The sequence below is a fragment of the Carassius carassius genome, chromosome 38, assembly GCF_963082965.1.
Source record: "Carassius carassius chromosome 38, fCarCar2.1, whole genome shotgun sequence".
Lineage (NCBI taxonomy): Eukaryota > Metazoa > Chordata > Actinopteri > Cypriniformes > Cyprinidae > Carassius > Carassius carassius.
In genome coordinates, this window is record NC_081792.1 from 27888060 (window position 1) to 27905038 (window position 16979).

General features: G+C 31.4%; 1 protein-coding gene across 2 annotated transcripts in view; it reads right to left on the reverse strand.

Moving 5' to 3' along the window:
• LOC132119706 (filamin-B-like) overlaps positions 1–16979 on the reverse strand; it is an 85757-nt gene that overhangs the window by 42683 nt on the left and 26095 nt on the right. For both annotated transcript variants that reach the window (XM_059529897.1, XM_059529896.1), the window contains exons 2-9: positions 13937–14185; positions 12768–12865; positions 11785–11932; positions 9403–9596; positions 8258–8420; positions 7974–8174; positions 3638–3775; positions 3167–3293 (exon numbers count right to left, since the gene is read on the reverse strand). In XM_059529897.1, the coding sequence (XP_059385880.1) occupies positions 3167–3293; positions 3638–3775; positions 7974–8174; positions 8258–8420; positions 9403–9596; positions 11785–11932; positions 12768–12865; positions 13937–14185 (1318 nt within the window). The remainder of the gene's footprint in view (positions 1–3166; positions 3294–3637; positions 3776–7973; positions 8175–8257; positions 8421–9402; positions 9597–11784; positions 11933–12767; positions 12866–13936; positions 14186–16979) is intronic.

Below are 16979 nucleotides of genomic sequence, written 5' to 3' on the forward strand. Positions count from 1 at the left end.
CTACTAAAAATAATAATAATTATTATTATTTTTAATAATAATAATAATAATAATAATGAAGAGTCTGATCTCTTTCTTAAAAAGGTTTGACTGTAAGCTTTATATATATATATATATATATTGTGACGAGTGGGGCGGGGCCGAGAGCCGTGGGAACAGAGCGAGGCCGGTGGAGTGATTGGAGATGAGCGACACCTGCGACACTCGCCGGTCTCGAGTCCCACGGAGGAGATGGAGGGATATAAAACCGGAGCGACGACAGTGACGAACGAGAGTAACGAGAGTATGGTAATGAATGGAATGCCGTTGTTTAACCTGATAAATGTTAGCAATATAAATCTTAAGACATTAAGAGTACATATGGACCAAATAAGAACGTTTTTTTGTGTCTTTGTTTTGACATTAGAATGTTTAATTGTTTTAAGACCATGTTCTTTACATTGATTTTTTTTTTTTTTTTTTTTTTTTTTTGAATTGAAACATTCAAAATGAAGAGATTTTGGTGCAGGAAAAAAATTACAATGTTTTAATAAAATAAATATATGTAAACATTTTATTGTTTTGTGGGTTTATTTTTTTTATATATTTTCACCTGAACACTGAGGCAGTGTTGACCAGTTAATCCATGAGTGTTAACTATGAACACCAACTTTGGTGTTCTCATCATCCATTCTGGTGTTTATATTTTACACCTTAAGAGTTTGTTGGTTAACACTGTCAGAGTGTTAATAATGTTAACTCTTTCAAAAGTGTTAATTTAACACTTTACCAGTGATTCCCATATATACTATGGGCAAGTGTTAATTTTAACTCTGAGGGAGTTAAATCCACTCTTTAAAATTAGCTGTGCACCCTGTCTCTTTCACTCAGGCATTTCAGCTCCTGCAGTGCAGCCATCTGATTGGCCGATCTGCCATGCATGTGATCACCAGGAAGGCCACACACCACGCCGTCTTATAAAACCCTGATGAAATCTAAAAAACACTGTAAAAAGGTTTTGTTGGTGCTGCGTGCTTCTGCATAACCACGCGTCCACAAGCTGAGCGAGAACAAATCCAACTCTATAGGCAGCCGTCATTCGCTTCCTCAGTCTGTTGAATAAGATGTTTACTCTACTCTGTCTGGTGTGACTGATCCGTTTCCTGGCCGTGTCTTCATGCATTTCCACCACGTTACACACTAATGAGTCTTCTTGGCAGTGAACACAACCTACATATCATACCAACGGTGAGCGGCATGAGCAAAACCTCATCCACACAAACAATAATAAAATCATTCATGCTGTGATAGATCAGCATATGTTTGTTTCTACTGGAAATATAAACCAGGTATGTTTTATATGTTATGCACCAGTGTTATTTCAGTTTTATTTATATACTATATATATATATATATATATTAATCTTTTGATTTAACTTATTTTTTTTATTTTCAGTTTTCATTTTAATTTTAGTGAAAGTTTTATAAACTTAGCTTTAATTTTGTTTTTACTTATATATATTTTTTTATTTTAGTAGTTTTCACCAATATTTCTATTTAGCTTTATTCCAATTAATTTTTTTATTTCAAGTTTTACATCCAGTATATTTTTCCTCTACTGTAATACATACAGTACATATTTTATTTTATTAGTTTTTTAATACTTCTATTGAGATTTGAATATATTTATTCATTTTAGTAATTTTAGTACTCCAACTACAAGTTTTTACTTTTATCAGTTTTTAAATATTTCTATTTAATATTTCTATTTAATATCACATTTTTCAGTTTTAGTCATTTTGGAACTTAAATTTAAAACAATATATTTATATTTAGCTTTAAATATAATTTTATATAATTATATAATTTTAATTTTAAATATAATTTAATTTTATATATACTTTTGTATACTTATTTTTTACATAAGCTTTATTCCAGTTAACAAAAAGATTTCAATAGTTAACAATAACAACAGGTTCTGTGCTTACATTGAATAGCATTTTCTCCCTACTCCAGTGATTTAAACACTTTACAAATGATCTGTCATTTACAGTAGTATATCCTCAAACTCAACATGAAACCCTTTCACATGTACAAACAAGCTGTTTGCAATCAGACAAATTCCCTGATGATCCTTAATGACACAATAAACTTGTCTTGATTGAAATCCCAGCACATGCACAGATCATCTATAGCACGTTCTGTTCTGATTTAGACCAAACACACACATTTACCCCAACCCTCGTGTGTTTATATACGCCTGTGCCTCCACACTCATGATCAGATTCATCTGGCTGGCAGATCTGAATAACAGTTCACAATTTACAAGCAGTTTATGTCCAGATAATATTTCACTCCAAAATAAAAAAAACGAAAATACATTTCAAATGTTCAGTATGTTTTATATATATATATTATTTGTGCATATATATATTTTTTTTTGCTAAATTTTCTTTAGCATTAATGTGATTCAAATTTGCATGTTTTTAAAGGCCATCTATGCAAATTTAAAAAAGAAAATTAGTCAAACATTTAACATTACAATGAAAAAATGAAAAATTCCATCGTTTTAAATATTATTTGAAATTATAATTGTGTAGTACCCACTTTAATCTATGCAGATTACATTTTTTAAAATCCTATAAAAATAAATATTACAATGAGAACCTTCTGAGAATTATTATCAAAATCTTTCAATTAACGCAATGCAATTTTTAAAAATTATTTATAATGTGCAATGCATAGCATCCACTTTAATCTATGATCAAATAGATTTAGATTTAACTGATTAATAGATTTTTTTAATATACATATATTTTTTATTTAATTAAAAATATATTATTTAAAAATATTGTTTATACTATGTATAGTACCAAAATTAATAAACACAATTTAAACAAAATGTATAATTTAAAATATTCATCATTTTTTCTTTAGATTATTTATACTGTGGCAATGTGAAATAAAAATGTATTTTCATTTTAAGATAATATTTTAACATTTTGTTTAAATCATCCAATGGCTATGTGTTGTACCCACTTTAATCTATGCAAAAAAAAATATATTCAACCTGTATTTTATGATTGGTAGTACTAAAAACATTTGGATCAGATATCATTGACCACAATGCTGCCATATGTTAAGACACTCAGGCCTTAAAGGTGAGTTTTAGAGCTGTGTTCGGTACCTCTTAAGAATGTGCTGTCCGGCCCAGGTGATGCTGACCGTGTATTTGCCAGGTGTTTGTGGATAATATTCATAAGAGTAAACGCCGTCTGAAGCGTCCTTCTGTTTCACAGGCTCATCTAGCCCTTCTGCAAGAGAGGAAAAACCATGAGAGAAGACTAAATTGGCGAATTAAATATGCATTTTCTCCCAATGCATTTTATTCCTATGAATCTGAGGATTATGAAGATGAATAGCAGTCATGTAAAGGGTCACGTTTGCTCAGGTATACACTTGTGTCCTGTAAGTTATAGCGGACTCAGTGACTCATCTGTGACCTGGTCGGGGTCATTAATCACAGTCAGTGGAGCTGATGCTCGATCTGCTGATGGAAACTGAAGTGTGTAGATGATTCATCTGGGAAACTGCCCCTGCTCACTCCAAAACCTCAATCAGGAAGGGGTGATAGTGTGTTTGTTATTTGGTCACTTACTGGGTCCTTTAACAGTGACCTTCAGATCGCCACTCCCAGCGTTACGGGTGTCCACCTTAAAATCTGCCGTCTGACGCACTCTCACCCCTCTGGGCTGCAGACCCCGACCGGTGGCACGACACGCTCCGGGAACAGACGCTGAAACACACAAACACACACAATACGTGATAAGCCCCTGATTTACTGAAAGTTAACAATAAGCATTACTGTGCAGTAGTAGTACATACTTTAACGCATCGTCTTCTTTAAAAAACCTGAGTTACAAACAATACAAGGTGCATAAATACAATGAAAATAAAAAACGAAAATGTTTACACATGACATAAAAAAATACTTAACAAGTCCTTAAGTGAGCTTACAAAATAAAAATGTTGTCTACTTGCATTAAAAGTGGGACACTCCAATAAACTCCAATTTTATTAAATGTGCAAAACTATTTAAAATCTATAAATTTGTTCTGCTTTTTTGCATATTTAATAAGCAAATAAATATGCAAATACATTTGTTGTATATATTTGCAACAAAAATATTATATTTTATATATTACGTTATAAATATAAAATATAGTACATATACATAACAATTATTTTCCTATTCAGTAAATAAATATGCTATTTAATAATAAATAAATACATTTTACTATTACTTTTTATAATAAAATGTAAATTTTTCTATATGTAAATATATATAAGAATATATTACATGTACCATAAAATAATCAGTAAAATATCTATTTGCATATTTAATAAATACAATATGCAAATAAATCTAATTTTACTATACTACATTGTCATATATTTATAATATAAATGTATGTAATATGAGTACAGAATATAGTACATACAATATACTATACAAAATAAAATATTTAATTTTCATATTAAATATATATATATTTTTTACTATTAATTGTTATATTCGCAACAAAAACATTACATTGTTATATATTTATAATATATAAATGAGTATGGAATATAGTACATACAGCAAAAAAATATTAAATATTTATTTGCATATCAAATTTGCAAATATAATTGTACTATTTGTTTTTATATATGTAATAAAAATATTACATTTTATATATTTACAATAAATAAATATGAGTATAGAATATAGTACATATACTATAAAATAATTAAATATTTATATGCATATTATATATATATATATATATATATATATATATATATATATATATATATATAAACACACTCATGTACATGCATTTTGCACTTGTATAGTATATATAGTATACATTTTATTTTTATATACAGTAATAAATGCAAATAAATGTAATTTTTTTATACAAAACATTTATAAATACATAAAATGTATATATATATATATATTTTTTTTTTTATATATAAATTTAAAAATAAAAAATAAAAATTTTTGCTTAATTTGATAATAATGTGATTAAAGAAAATCAACACCTTGGCATCTCCGTCAGCCAATCAGAATGAAACATTTTAATATGACGTAGCATAATAATTATCATCCAGAACTCTAAAACCCCTCCCTCAAACATCTGCACAGCTGCTCAGCGTAATAGCACACGTACAATGAAACACTCCATTATTACTCTACCATTATACAGTATGGAGTCCTGTAATGTTTCCAGAGCACCAGAATAGCGTCCGCAAACGGTGAACCAAAAGCCATATTGAGTGTAACAGCATCTCTGACAGAGCTTCATTCAGCTCGTCTCACTCACTAATACAGACGTACAGTTTGATGATGATGTTGCAAAACTAGACTCTAAATATACACCCTGTGAGGAGCACAAACCTTTGGAAGAACAGTTGTTTCCATGAACACACTGTAGAAGATATATATATATATATATATATATTTAATAAATAAAATATGCAAATACATGTAATTCTGTTAATGCATATATATTTTTTTTAAATGACACTTTTACATAATGTATAAATATATATAATGAGAATTAATAAAGTACATAAATCATAAAATATAAAATTGGTTTGCATGTTTAATAAATAAAATATGCAAATAAAGCTAATTCTGTTAATGCATATATTTTTTTAATTAAAATTTAACTTTTACATAATGTATAAATATATATAATGAGAATAAATATATTGTATATATACAATAAAATATAAAATCGGTTTGCGTATTAATACAAATAAATGTAATTTCACTATTAATGTATATAAATGTATATGAGTGTACTCTATAAAAAGTATACAGTCATTAGATAAATGAATATAGTACATACTATAAAAAAGAATATTTATCAAAAATATTTAATATGTAACTGTAATATTACGAATTGTTATATTTGTAATTAAATATTAAATGGTTTATAATTTATAATTTTATGCATGTGTATAATCTGAGAATGTAATATTATAAAAGAACGATTAAAATATTTATCTGCATGTTTAATAAATATGTATATATGTGTGTGTGTGTGTATTTTTTTATCATTATTAAACATGCAAATAAATATTTGAATTTAAATATATGACTATTTGAATTTCTTAGAGTTTTTAGGAAAAGTAAATTCCAAATCTGAACTTTGCCACCGATGATTCATCATTTCTTGTGGCATTTTTAAAGCTCATAATGGATCTATGAAGCTCTTTCATTTGCTTGTGAAATGTCCTGAAATAACATTTTGAGCTGTAAAAGTCAAGCTATCTGTTTCCTGAGGGTCTCGTTTGGTTTTACAGCTCATGTGTCTGATTTCCTTGTTCAACAGTTCCTCGAGATCACGCTCATCCTAACCTGCCCACCCCAAATGATCGACAGCATCCTACGGGAACACTACAGCTACCGGCCAAACAAAACCACTGAATTACAGAGGGAAGAGAAATATAGAGCTGATATCCCACTGAACCACAATTAAAAAGAAAAGTCCTTCTTTTAAAGGGCTGGACGGTTTTTAAAAAAGATTTCAAACTGATTGCGATTTTAAAGCTCCAGGTTTGCTGTGCTTGCGCAAATTGACCAAAAATGTTGTGATTATTAGTAAAGTCATTTTGATACACAATAATCAAGATAACTATAATAATTAAAATTTAAAAAAATGTCAAATAAATGTTTTAGAACTCTTTGAGATGAAGAACAAATGGCATGACGCAATCATCACAGGATTCAACACTGTTCGGTTTTAACAGTAAAATTCAACAAATTGCAAAAACAAGCCTGTTGAGTCAGCGGCATGATAACGTTTAACCACACGGGAAATCAATTAAAACAGAACTGCTGCACGTTTGGAAAAGCTGTTTCAGAGAAAAGGAATTTGGTGTTTTACAAGGTATAAAACGCTCAGTGACGCACAGATGCACTAGTCCACAGCCAAAGCATACAGAGAACAGACCAAGACTATAGCAGGAACCAGGGTCATCAGACTTCAATCCATCAATCAATTTAACAACCCATTCTGTTACTCGAAATAAAATAAAACTTCACTGAAATAGATAAATATATAAACTATACATATATAACATTTTCATTTTCATTTAATGTGACTTGATGTGTTACAAATATAATAATAATAATAAATTATAAAACAAAAATGACTCACAAAATTACTTAAACTTAGAATATAAAAAATAAAAATAATATAAAAATAATATACATATACATTCAAAATAAAATAATGGTATTAGAATAACACTAAAAGAATTGCCTAATAAATCTCATCTCAAACAACAAAAAAGTGCATTAAAATCCTAATATTTGAATGTGAGCAGGTCCATCAAAATTTCAAGAATTGAACACAAACACCAATCTTAAAATCCCCAAAATATTCCACTTTATTTAATACATAAATGTGTATAATATGTAAATAAATATAGTACATATACCATTAAAGAATTCATAAAATATTTGCTTATTTAATAAATAAAATATGCAAATAAAGTAATCTTACTATTAATTTAATAAAATAAAAATGACATTGCTAAATATTTGTTATATTAAAAAAGTTTGAGTATAGTACATGCACTATAAAAATAATAATAAAACATGTATTTACATTTTAACTAAATATGCAAATGTAATTTCACTACAAATTTTATGTTTTTTAATAAAGTATATATGTCCTTATTTCTACATTTATAAATCCCTAAAAAAATTCAAACAAAGGTCATATTTAACGAATCTGGCTGCATCACACACACCACAAACAAGTGCGCTACATGCATTTTATAGCGTGTGTAAAAGCCCTTTAGAATCCCAAAACCACATGCATTTCCAAGCGTACGAGTCGAGATCCTAGAAAACATCGCTTATTCACTGCACAATTATGACCTCAGAAAGAGGATGCTGGGTAGTGTCTGCATTTAACTGCATGAAGTACCTGGGCCGATATTGACGGTGAAGGGGCTCTTAGGGATGGCGATGCCGCCGAATGTAATGTTGATGGTGTGAGGGCCGGCCTGCATGGGTTTGTAGCTGCAGCGGAAGACGCTTTCGCCCTTGTCTTCCATGATGGCCTCCACAGTGTTTTTATCACCGAGAGGGTCTCTGATGACGGCCGTCACGTCACCCACTCCTGCACCTGATTTACACAGACAGCAGAGCGTCTTCAAGACATGTCTTCTTCAAGAAAATGAGCTCAAATTCAAGTTTGCACGTTCGGACCTGCGGTGTAGATGTCGAAGGAGGTGGGTTTGTTAGCGATGTTACCCAGCGGCTCCAGTCCGGGTCCTTTAGCCGTGACTTTAGTGGCGTCTCCCAGGGCTTTGTCCACGTTCACCTCAAACGGGCTCTTTGGGATTTGCTGTCCAGCGAAAAGCACAGTGACCTGTGGAGTGAACACACAACGCCATGGGACTATATTTCACAGAGAGACAAGAATGTCGTTCTGTGTTTCTACATAATAAAATGAGTGTTTTTACACAAACACACACCTATTTGACTATTATATAACAACCAGGGGGGCTCAAGATAAAGTAAAATTAAAGTAATAAATAAAAATGTTTTTTAAATCATCCACAAGTGTTCTTGATTTCTTTGCGGGACAAGATCAAAAAAAAAAAAAAAACTGGATATATTTAAAATTGACATTTAAAATAAGATTTTTAGATCTGGAAAAGTAATGTAAATTAATGAAATATTCACAAATTAATAAAAAAAAAATACAATTTCACTATTAATTTTTATATTTATAATAATTATATTACATTGGTAAATATGTATAATATATGGATAAGAGTAAAATATTTAGTTGCATATTAAATATGCAAAAGTAATTACACAGTTTTTTATTTTTGTAATAAAAATGGCATTACTGTACATATATATATATTTATAATATATAAATGTAAGATAAAATTCAACACTTCCTATAATAACTGCATGTTACTAATGAAGAAAAACAGAGTGGATGCATTGAGGAGGAGCACAAACCATGCATCGTTTACATAGTTATGATCCGTTATACTGGCACAGAATCTGTGTAATAAACAACTCTTTAAAAATAAAAAAATAAAAAAACACATTTAGTTCCCACGTTAAGTCAACCGTAATTCCCAAGACATTTTCAAGATGATTTTCAAGATGCTGACAAAGGCCTGAAAAGATGAGACATAAACACATGGCATTATGAGTAAGTGTTAAAAAATAAATAAATAAAACGTGTATTCTGTGGCACTTAAAAACATAATTTGGTGCCTGTTTTAGTTATTTCTAGGAACCAACGGCTGCTTTAAGTGATTCTGATTTAGCTGTAAATAACAGGGGTCTTCGAGTGGAAAGCACCGCAGTATACAGACGTTCATCCTGACCTTGTGCGGTCCCATGGCCTGAGGGATGTACGTCACGCTGTAGGTCTTTTTGCCTTCATTGAGCACAGGTTTGACCTCCTCTCTACGGCCCTCTGGGTCTTCAACATACACCGTGACCTGGCCTTGACCCGCGCTGAAGGTGTCCACCGTGAACACGGCCGGACGCATCACGCGGTTCCCGGTCGGCTCGATGCCTGACGACAAACAACCCAGAAAATCAATCAGGACTTCATAATCAAGGAATTACAGAGCTGTTAAAACAAAAAATGACATGCTTCAACAGTCCTAAGACAGCATTTCCTTCACACTATGCCTTTCAAATCTTCAGCAGACTATCAAAGCACTCATTGTAAAATATATATTTACTGTACTGCTGTAAGTTTAGATGTCTGCTATTGATTACACAAGCATATAGTATAAAAAAAACACCTAAAAAAACTTATTAGCAATAAAATACCTCTATAATGAACATAATCTTCCTTCTACCTTCTAAAATAATTTTTGTAATTAATTTTAAGATATTAAATGTATAATTGTAAATAAAGTGTACAAGCACGTATATGTCAAGGTTTATGCACATGCATTTTAATTTTATTTATTCTCATATATTGCAGTTTTGCATCATGTGATTGGTGCACACTATACAAGTTCCTCACTGGTTGATTGCAAATTAATTCTAGATAAATAAATAAATAAATAAATACATGCATTATTTATTAACAATATTTATTTATTTAAAGAACAATAAATGCAATACAATAAATACATCTAAACAAACTGAAACACTTTCAATAAATTTGACATTATGTTTGCATTTGTACTCTTTTAAACCCTGAAGGCCTGTGGGCTGGAACATTAAAAGCCATAATAAATAAAAAGTTTGAGGGAAACCACACAAAACCGCAAACACACGATCCCTCAGAGCTCATAAAACACTAGTCCTCTACAGGGAGCACACAGATTTAGGAAACAAGAGCGCCTGTGTTGTGTTTTAAAGCAGTCGTTTTATTTGTAGTGCTTTCTGAGATGACAATCACTTAATGGAAAAATACCATTGATGTGATATTTTCATTATTTGTCATAAATTATACGGTCATTCAAAAACAGAGGAGAAGATTTCCCAAGACTCACGACGCTGCAAACAAAGCCTCGCAGTTCATTTTAGTCATTTTAGTCACAGGAAATTTGTAGAGGTCACTTTTAGTGTGAGAATCATAACTCTTAAACTCATTAGCCACCGGTTTTACAGCTTTAGACAAATTTACAACAGGTTAAAGTCACGTTTTCACTCCATCCATCAGTTCTGAACATAACAGGATATTCACACGCTACTAAACCGACAATACAGATTTTTTTATTGTTGTTGAAACAATGTATTTGATCAAAAATACGGTAAAAAAAAATTTGAAATAGTATTACAATTTAAAATACGTTTTTAAATAGTAATATATTTTGAAATGCAATTTATTCCTGTGATGCGCAGCTGTATTTTCAACATCATTCCTCCAGTCTTCAGTGTCACATGATCTTCAGAAATCATTCTAATATGATGATTTACTGCTCAAGAAACATTTCTGATCATTATAAATGCTGAAAACAGTCGAGATGCTTCATATTTTTGTGGAAACTGGGATGCACTACCATTCAAACAACTGAAGTAGAATTAAAAAATGTATAATAATAATACTTATTTAGCAAGGATGCATAAAATTGCTCTTTTGAACTTTCTATAAAAAACACTAATCTTCACAAAAACATTAATCAGCAAAAACAGTTAAATAATAACAACTGAGCAGTAAATCAGCCTATCAGAATGATTTCTGAAGATCATGTGACACTGAAGACTGGAGGAATGATGCTGAAAATACAGCTGCGCATCACAGGAATAAATTACATTTCAAAATATATATATAAAAACACTTAATTTAAATTATATATTCAAAAAAATATATTTTTATCAAATAAATGCAGCACTGGTAAGCAGAAGAGAATCAAAAATTATTACATTTATTCTAATTATTCCAAACTTTTATTAACCAGCAGTGAACATGACCAAACTCAAGCTCAAAAGGAAATCTGAGACACAGAGGAAACATGTTATCTTAACAATCCCATCACGCTGCATTAACGATACTGTGATGCATCAGGTATCTGAGAAAGTCTGAACGCAACGCTCCATTCGCTCCTGCTGATACTGAAAACCTGACAAGGTTCATGAAAACTACAATATCCTGAAACTCTGGTATGATAGCAATCTGTATTTGTGTGGCTGCTCAAACATATCTGGCTGTTTTTTAAGATAACGCTGGGCGTTTCTATGTAAACAACAACATGAGTACAAGCCGGAAACTGCATGTTTGTACGGTGACAAAGCCGGCTCACCTGGGCCGTACGCACGTGCCTTCTTGGGGTTGAGTTTGGGTTTGAGAGGAGCTCCGGGCTTCAGTTTGGCTTTGGGGAACTGAGACAGATACGTCATGACCGACTGCTCGTCCACACTGGGGTCAATGATCTCCTCTGGAGCAATCACCTGCAAACACAGACAAAATGTGTGCAGCAAAAAAAGTCAATAATCGCCTGCTTTAATGTGCAGCAAACTCATTTCTGACACAACATTTGGCTTGAACGTCTACCTGCTTATCCAAACCAAACATTTTTTTATAATTTTTTTTTATTCTTTTTTTTTTTTATTTATATTTTCACTTTAATTTTAGTTTTAGTTTCAAAGAATTTCGTTTTTTTATCATTAAAAAAAAAATGTAAAAAAATAAAAGTATATTAATGATAGTAATTTATTCGTATATAATTTATTTATTTTATTAATTAATGTATTTATTTTTTATTTATTAGTAAATATTAATAAATATTAGTTATTTGATTTATTAAACTAAACAAAAATGAGAAATGTTACCTTGGCAAAAGCTGGAATAAAGTTGATTATTAAGTTTTTATGTGTATTTTATATGTCACTTCAGTTAATTTTGGTTTTATTTGAAGTAACAAAATTTGAATGTTTTTAGTTTAAGTCAAATAGCTATAAATAACTAATTTTATTTCAGTTAGCGTTTATTTTATTTAAAGTAACTTTATGATTTTATCTGTAATAACTCTGATCCACGATCTCATATTATGAATGCGATTCCATTATTTAAACATTTATTTTATTCATGCACGTTGGTATAAAAGTGTCTTTTCATGCAATATTTCTCAACTGAAAATCAAATACAGTAGCATAAGTGTTCCTGATCAGATTAGAAACTAGTTTTGCATCATTTCCAAACACGTATCTCTAAACAGATTTGTGGCGCCTCTGTGCTGCTGAAATCTCAGCTTGATGCACTAGAGGTCAAAGGTCTCCAGCTCACCTGTGGGATCCCCAGCCAATCATCAGCGAGCTGCATGGCCTCTGTGGCGTTTTCCACCGGCTTCTCCCCGTCCCAGATCTCCCAGTCAGGACACAGGCCTGAAAAACACAAATAGAGTTACACAGCTTATTAGGGCGAAACTAAGAGGTTGCTAAGGTGTTATTAATAATAATAATTATTATCAATTAATCCAATTTAAATACTCCAAAATATATATATAATAATATATATCCATTTGTTGTTGTGCTCTACATTGCCACTTAAACTGAGGCACATTATAGAGTGTCAAACACATTTATTGCTTAAATTATATTAAATAATTGACATAATCTGAAACTCAGTCTTTCACATCAAAAAAGTAAACAAAGCACAAAGGTTATTGTGATTATTGAATGTTAATCATGATACACAAGCCATTAAAATTGAATAATAATAATAATAATTATGAATAAAAAAAGCAAACAAGTACTGAAATTATAAAAAAAGAAAATAATTTACAACAAATCATTAAAAATCAAAATGATTAAATTATAAATTAACAATATAAATGTATAAATATAGAATAAAATGATTACAATTATCAACACAGAAATGAATAAATTAATACAATAATATGTACAGAAGTAATACATTATAAAAAAAGAAACAAACAAACAATTAAGTACCAAAATTAATCATTTAAAAAAAACAAGTAAAAATGATTATTATATAAATATGTTAATAATATTATAAATATAATCATAATAAAATTAATAAAGTGATCAATATAAATAAATACATAAATAAAATTATAAATATAAAAAGTTATATATTTATATAAGTTATGAATTTGATCTGAATTTAACTGTTTAGGGTGAAACCGAAAATATATTTTCAGTCCACTAACGATGGAAGGTATTATTAATGTGACTGAGAAGTTTTTCTAGAATTATCTAAAGATAAAAAAAGGAGAAAACATGCACTAAAAAGCTCCTCCACACCAACTGAATTAGAAATAAGGAAATGTTGTAGACACAACAGAAGTGCTTTGCACACAGAGTTCTGACTCGTTCACAGCTGTGTTTTACGGCTGATCCACCGTATCTAGACAAACATGGAGCAAACGCACACAGCTGTCCATTAAACACAACAACAATAAAAAGAAACGCTCTGCACGCTGAACAGCTCACCTGGAGCGCAGCTGTCCACCAGAGCGCCCAGCGCACGGCCGTTCCTCCAGTCCTGACTGAAGTTAGTGATCGGGAGGTCAGCCACTTTGTTCTGGATCCAGCCGAGCAGCCTCTGCTTGGGCGTCTGTTTCTTGGCTTCCTCATCGTCTTCATCCTCCCAGACGGGCATAGAGATGGAGTAATGGAGGATGAGGGTCCAGACCAGACCCAGGATCAACTTCAGGTTCCCATCCACAATCGCTTTGCTGTCTGTTTGGAGCCGGAAGGGACATGGTTAAATAATCATAAAAATTAAGCAAATAAAGCAAGCAAATAAGTACTGAAATATAGAGAAATAAAAAGAAATGCACAAATAAATTAATAAAATAAATAAGCAAGCAAAGTACTGAAAATGTTAATACATTTGAAAATATGAATAAAGCAAATAAGTAAAAAAAAAAAAAAAAAAAAAGTATTAATACATGCATAAATTAAATACATTTATTAAAAGAAATTAGGGTTGCTCCGATCACGGTCGGCCGATCGTTAATGCGCATCTCGTCAGTAAAGCCGGTTCTCTAATCAGCGGTAAATTCCCTCAGGTGCGTGATTTCACATAGAGCAGCTGTTACTACACAGAGCCGTTGTTAACTGAGAAGATGCGCAAATAAACGCTGAAAATGACCTAATGACCTGAAATCTAAGGATGCAGAAAGTAAGTATGAGTAAGTATTGAGAAAATCATCTTTAAAGTTGTTCAGATAAAGTTCTTAGCAATGCATATTACTAATCAAAAATTAAGTTTTAATATATTTATGGTAGGAAATTTACAAAATATCTTCATGGAACATGATCTTTACTTAATATCCTAATGATTTTTGGCATTAAAGAAAAATCTATAATTTTGACCCATACAATGTATTTTTGGCTGTTGCTACAAATATACCCGAGACTTCAGACTGCTTTTGTGCTCAAGGGTCACAAATATATTTGTATGAAATTATATGTATTATATACTCTGAGAAAAAATAAAATCTGTCACTGAGGCAGTTTTCTTAAGTGGCCAGGGATTGCAGCGTCCCAGTGACCGATGTGAACTCTGCGGATCAGAGCGATGCTGGTACCACGAGGCAGACGGTGGAATGTTCTGGCAGCGTTTGTGAAGCTAGAAACCAGCTCAGTGCCAGACAGAGCATCATTCATTAGCACTGACCCCCCCGACCCGTCCCGTCCCGTCCCACCTGCCTTCACGAGGTTCCCGTTTAATGGGATCTCCATAAGGAGCCCCTTCACCACCAGACGGCCCAACAATACAACAACAGAAACCACTGCTGGCGACCGAGTGCATTCAGAGAACAGCAGAATGAAGGTTACCATGACAGAAGGAGCTTAACCAAACGATGCATGCATTATAGATGAACGGCAGAACGTTTTAGAAAATGTTCTAAAACACAAACACGACTGAAACTGAGATGTTGAGTGGAAAAATATAAAAATACAGCTCTGAACAGGATTCAGACCAATTATTATATTTCATGAAATCATTTGTTGATATTACAGTAAATGACAGACTTTGATTATATGATATATTTAAATACAGACACACACGTACACACACACACACACACACACACATATATATATATATATATATATATATATATACTGTATTATAATAATTTCAGTAATAATCCATTTTAATGAATGCATTTAATGCATTTTTTCATGCATTTTAAAGAATGCATTGTATTTTTATCAATATATGTTTATTGTTTATAATTTAATATTATATAATATAAAATACATTATATACAAATATTTCAATAATACATTTATTTGCATTATTTGCATATTTGATATGCATATAATGCATTTAAAACGATTACATATACTTTATTACACATGTACATTAATGCAGTACATATGTTGAGAAGTTGTTTTTCAGTGGGCTTCTGGGACGTGGTACAGGTCACTTCCAGGAACAACGCAGCTTCTACTTAAAAGAAGAAGTAGAAAAGCAGAGTGAGCGAGCTGAAGGTCATCCAGGCCAGTCATTGTTTTAGGAGGTCATTTGAGGAGAAGCATTAAAACACACCAAGTCCCAAGATAAATGCAGCCTGAACAAGCTAGGAAGGGCACATATATACAGAACAATACTGCATGCATTTCCGACACTTACGCTCACTTTAAAACTCTTGAGCCGAGAGCTTGGGAAAAACACCAACACATTTGACAATTTGTTAGTTGATCCTACAGTTACATTAGTCTCAGAAACACTCATTCAAACCGGATAAATCCAAACAGATGGCTAAAAAGCCTGATTATGAAGGTGTCCAAAATGTTGTCCAAACACTGACATAATCCAACTACGAGAATCCACAACGATCATCGGCCCGCTACGCTCTGACATGAGTCTGAAGATACACAGCTTCACAGACAAAAAGAAAGAGATAGAGAACTTACCAAGATACACAAGCGTCAATATTTGTTAATTAATATAAAGATATAACAAAAATACAGACAGGAAGAGCACCCTCAGGTGAAGCTGTAATATTAACATATTGGCGAAACCGATCTGGAAAACTATCGAGTGCGTATTTGTGTTATCGGAGAGAGTAAAAGGTTTCTATTTGTGATGGGTTTTTACTGCATTTAGAGTCAAATCTACTTTTTTATATACAGTATATAAAATTACTATATTATTTATGTATGTTTATATTATATATTTTTATAAATATATATTTTAATATCTTATCAGAAAAAACAAGCTTAAAATTGTCTTGAATGCATTTGCAAAGTTTGAAGCATTAGTATGGGTCAAGACTGACTTATAAAAGGTTAGAAATGTCCTGAGCTTTATTATTGAGATCTCCTTGGAAACCGGCCTGGAGAAAAATCAACAAACGCTTATGAAAGTGAATAAGCATGATGTCACCAAACATGACGTGATTCTGAAGAGCAAATCAAATCAGATTCCATTCAAGTTTATTTGTATAGCGCTTTTTACAATACAAATCGTTACAAAGCAACTTTACAGAAAATTACGTTTCAAATTAACTGTGTT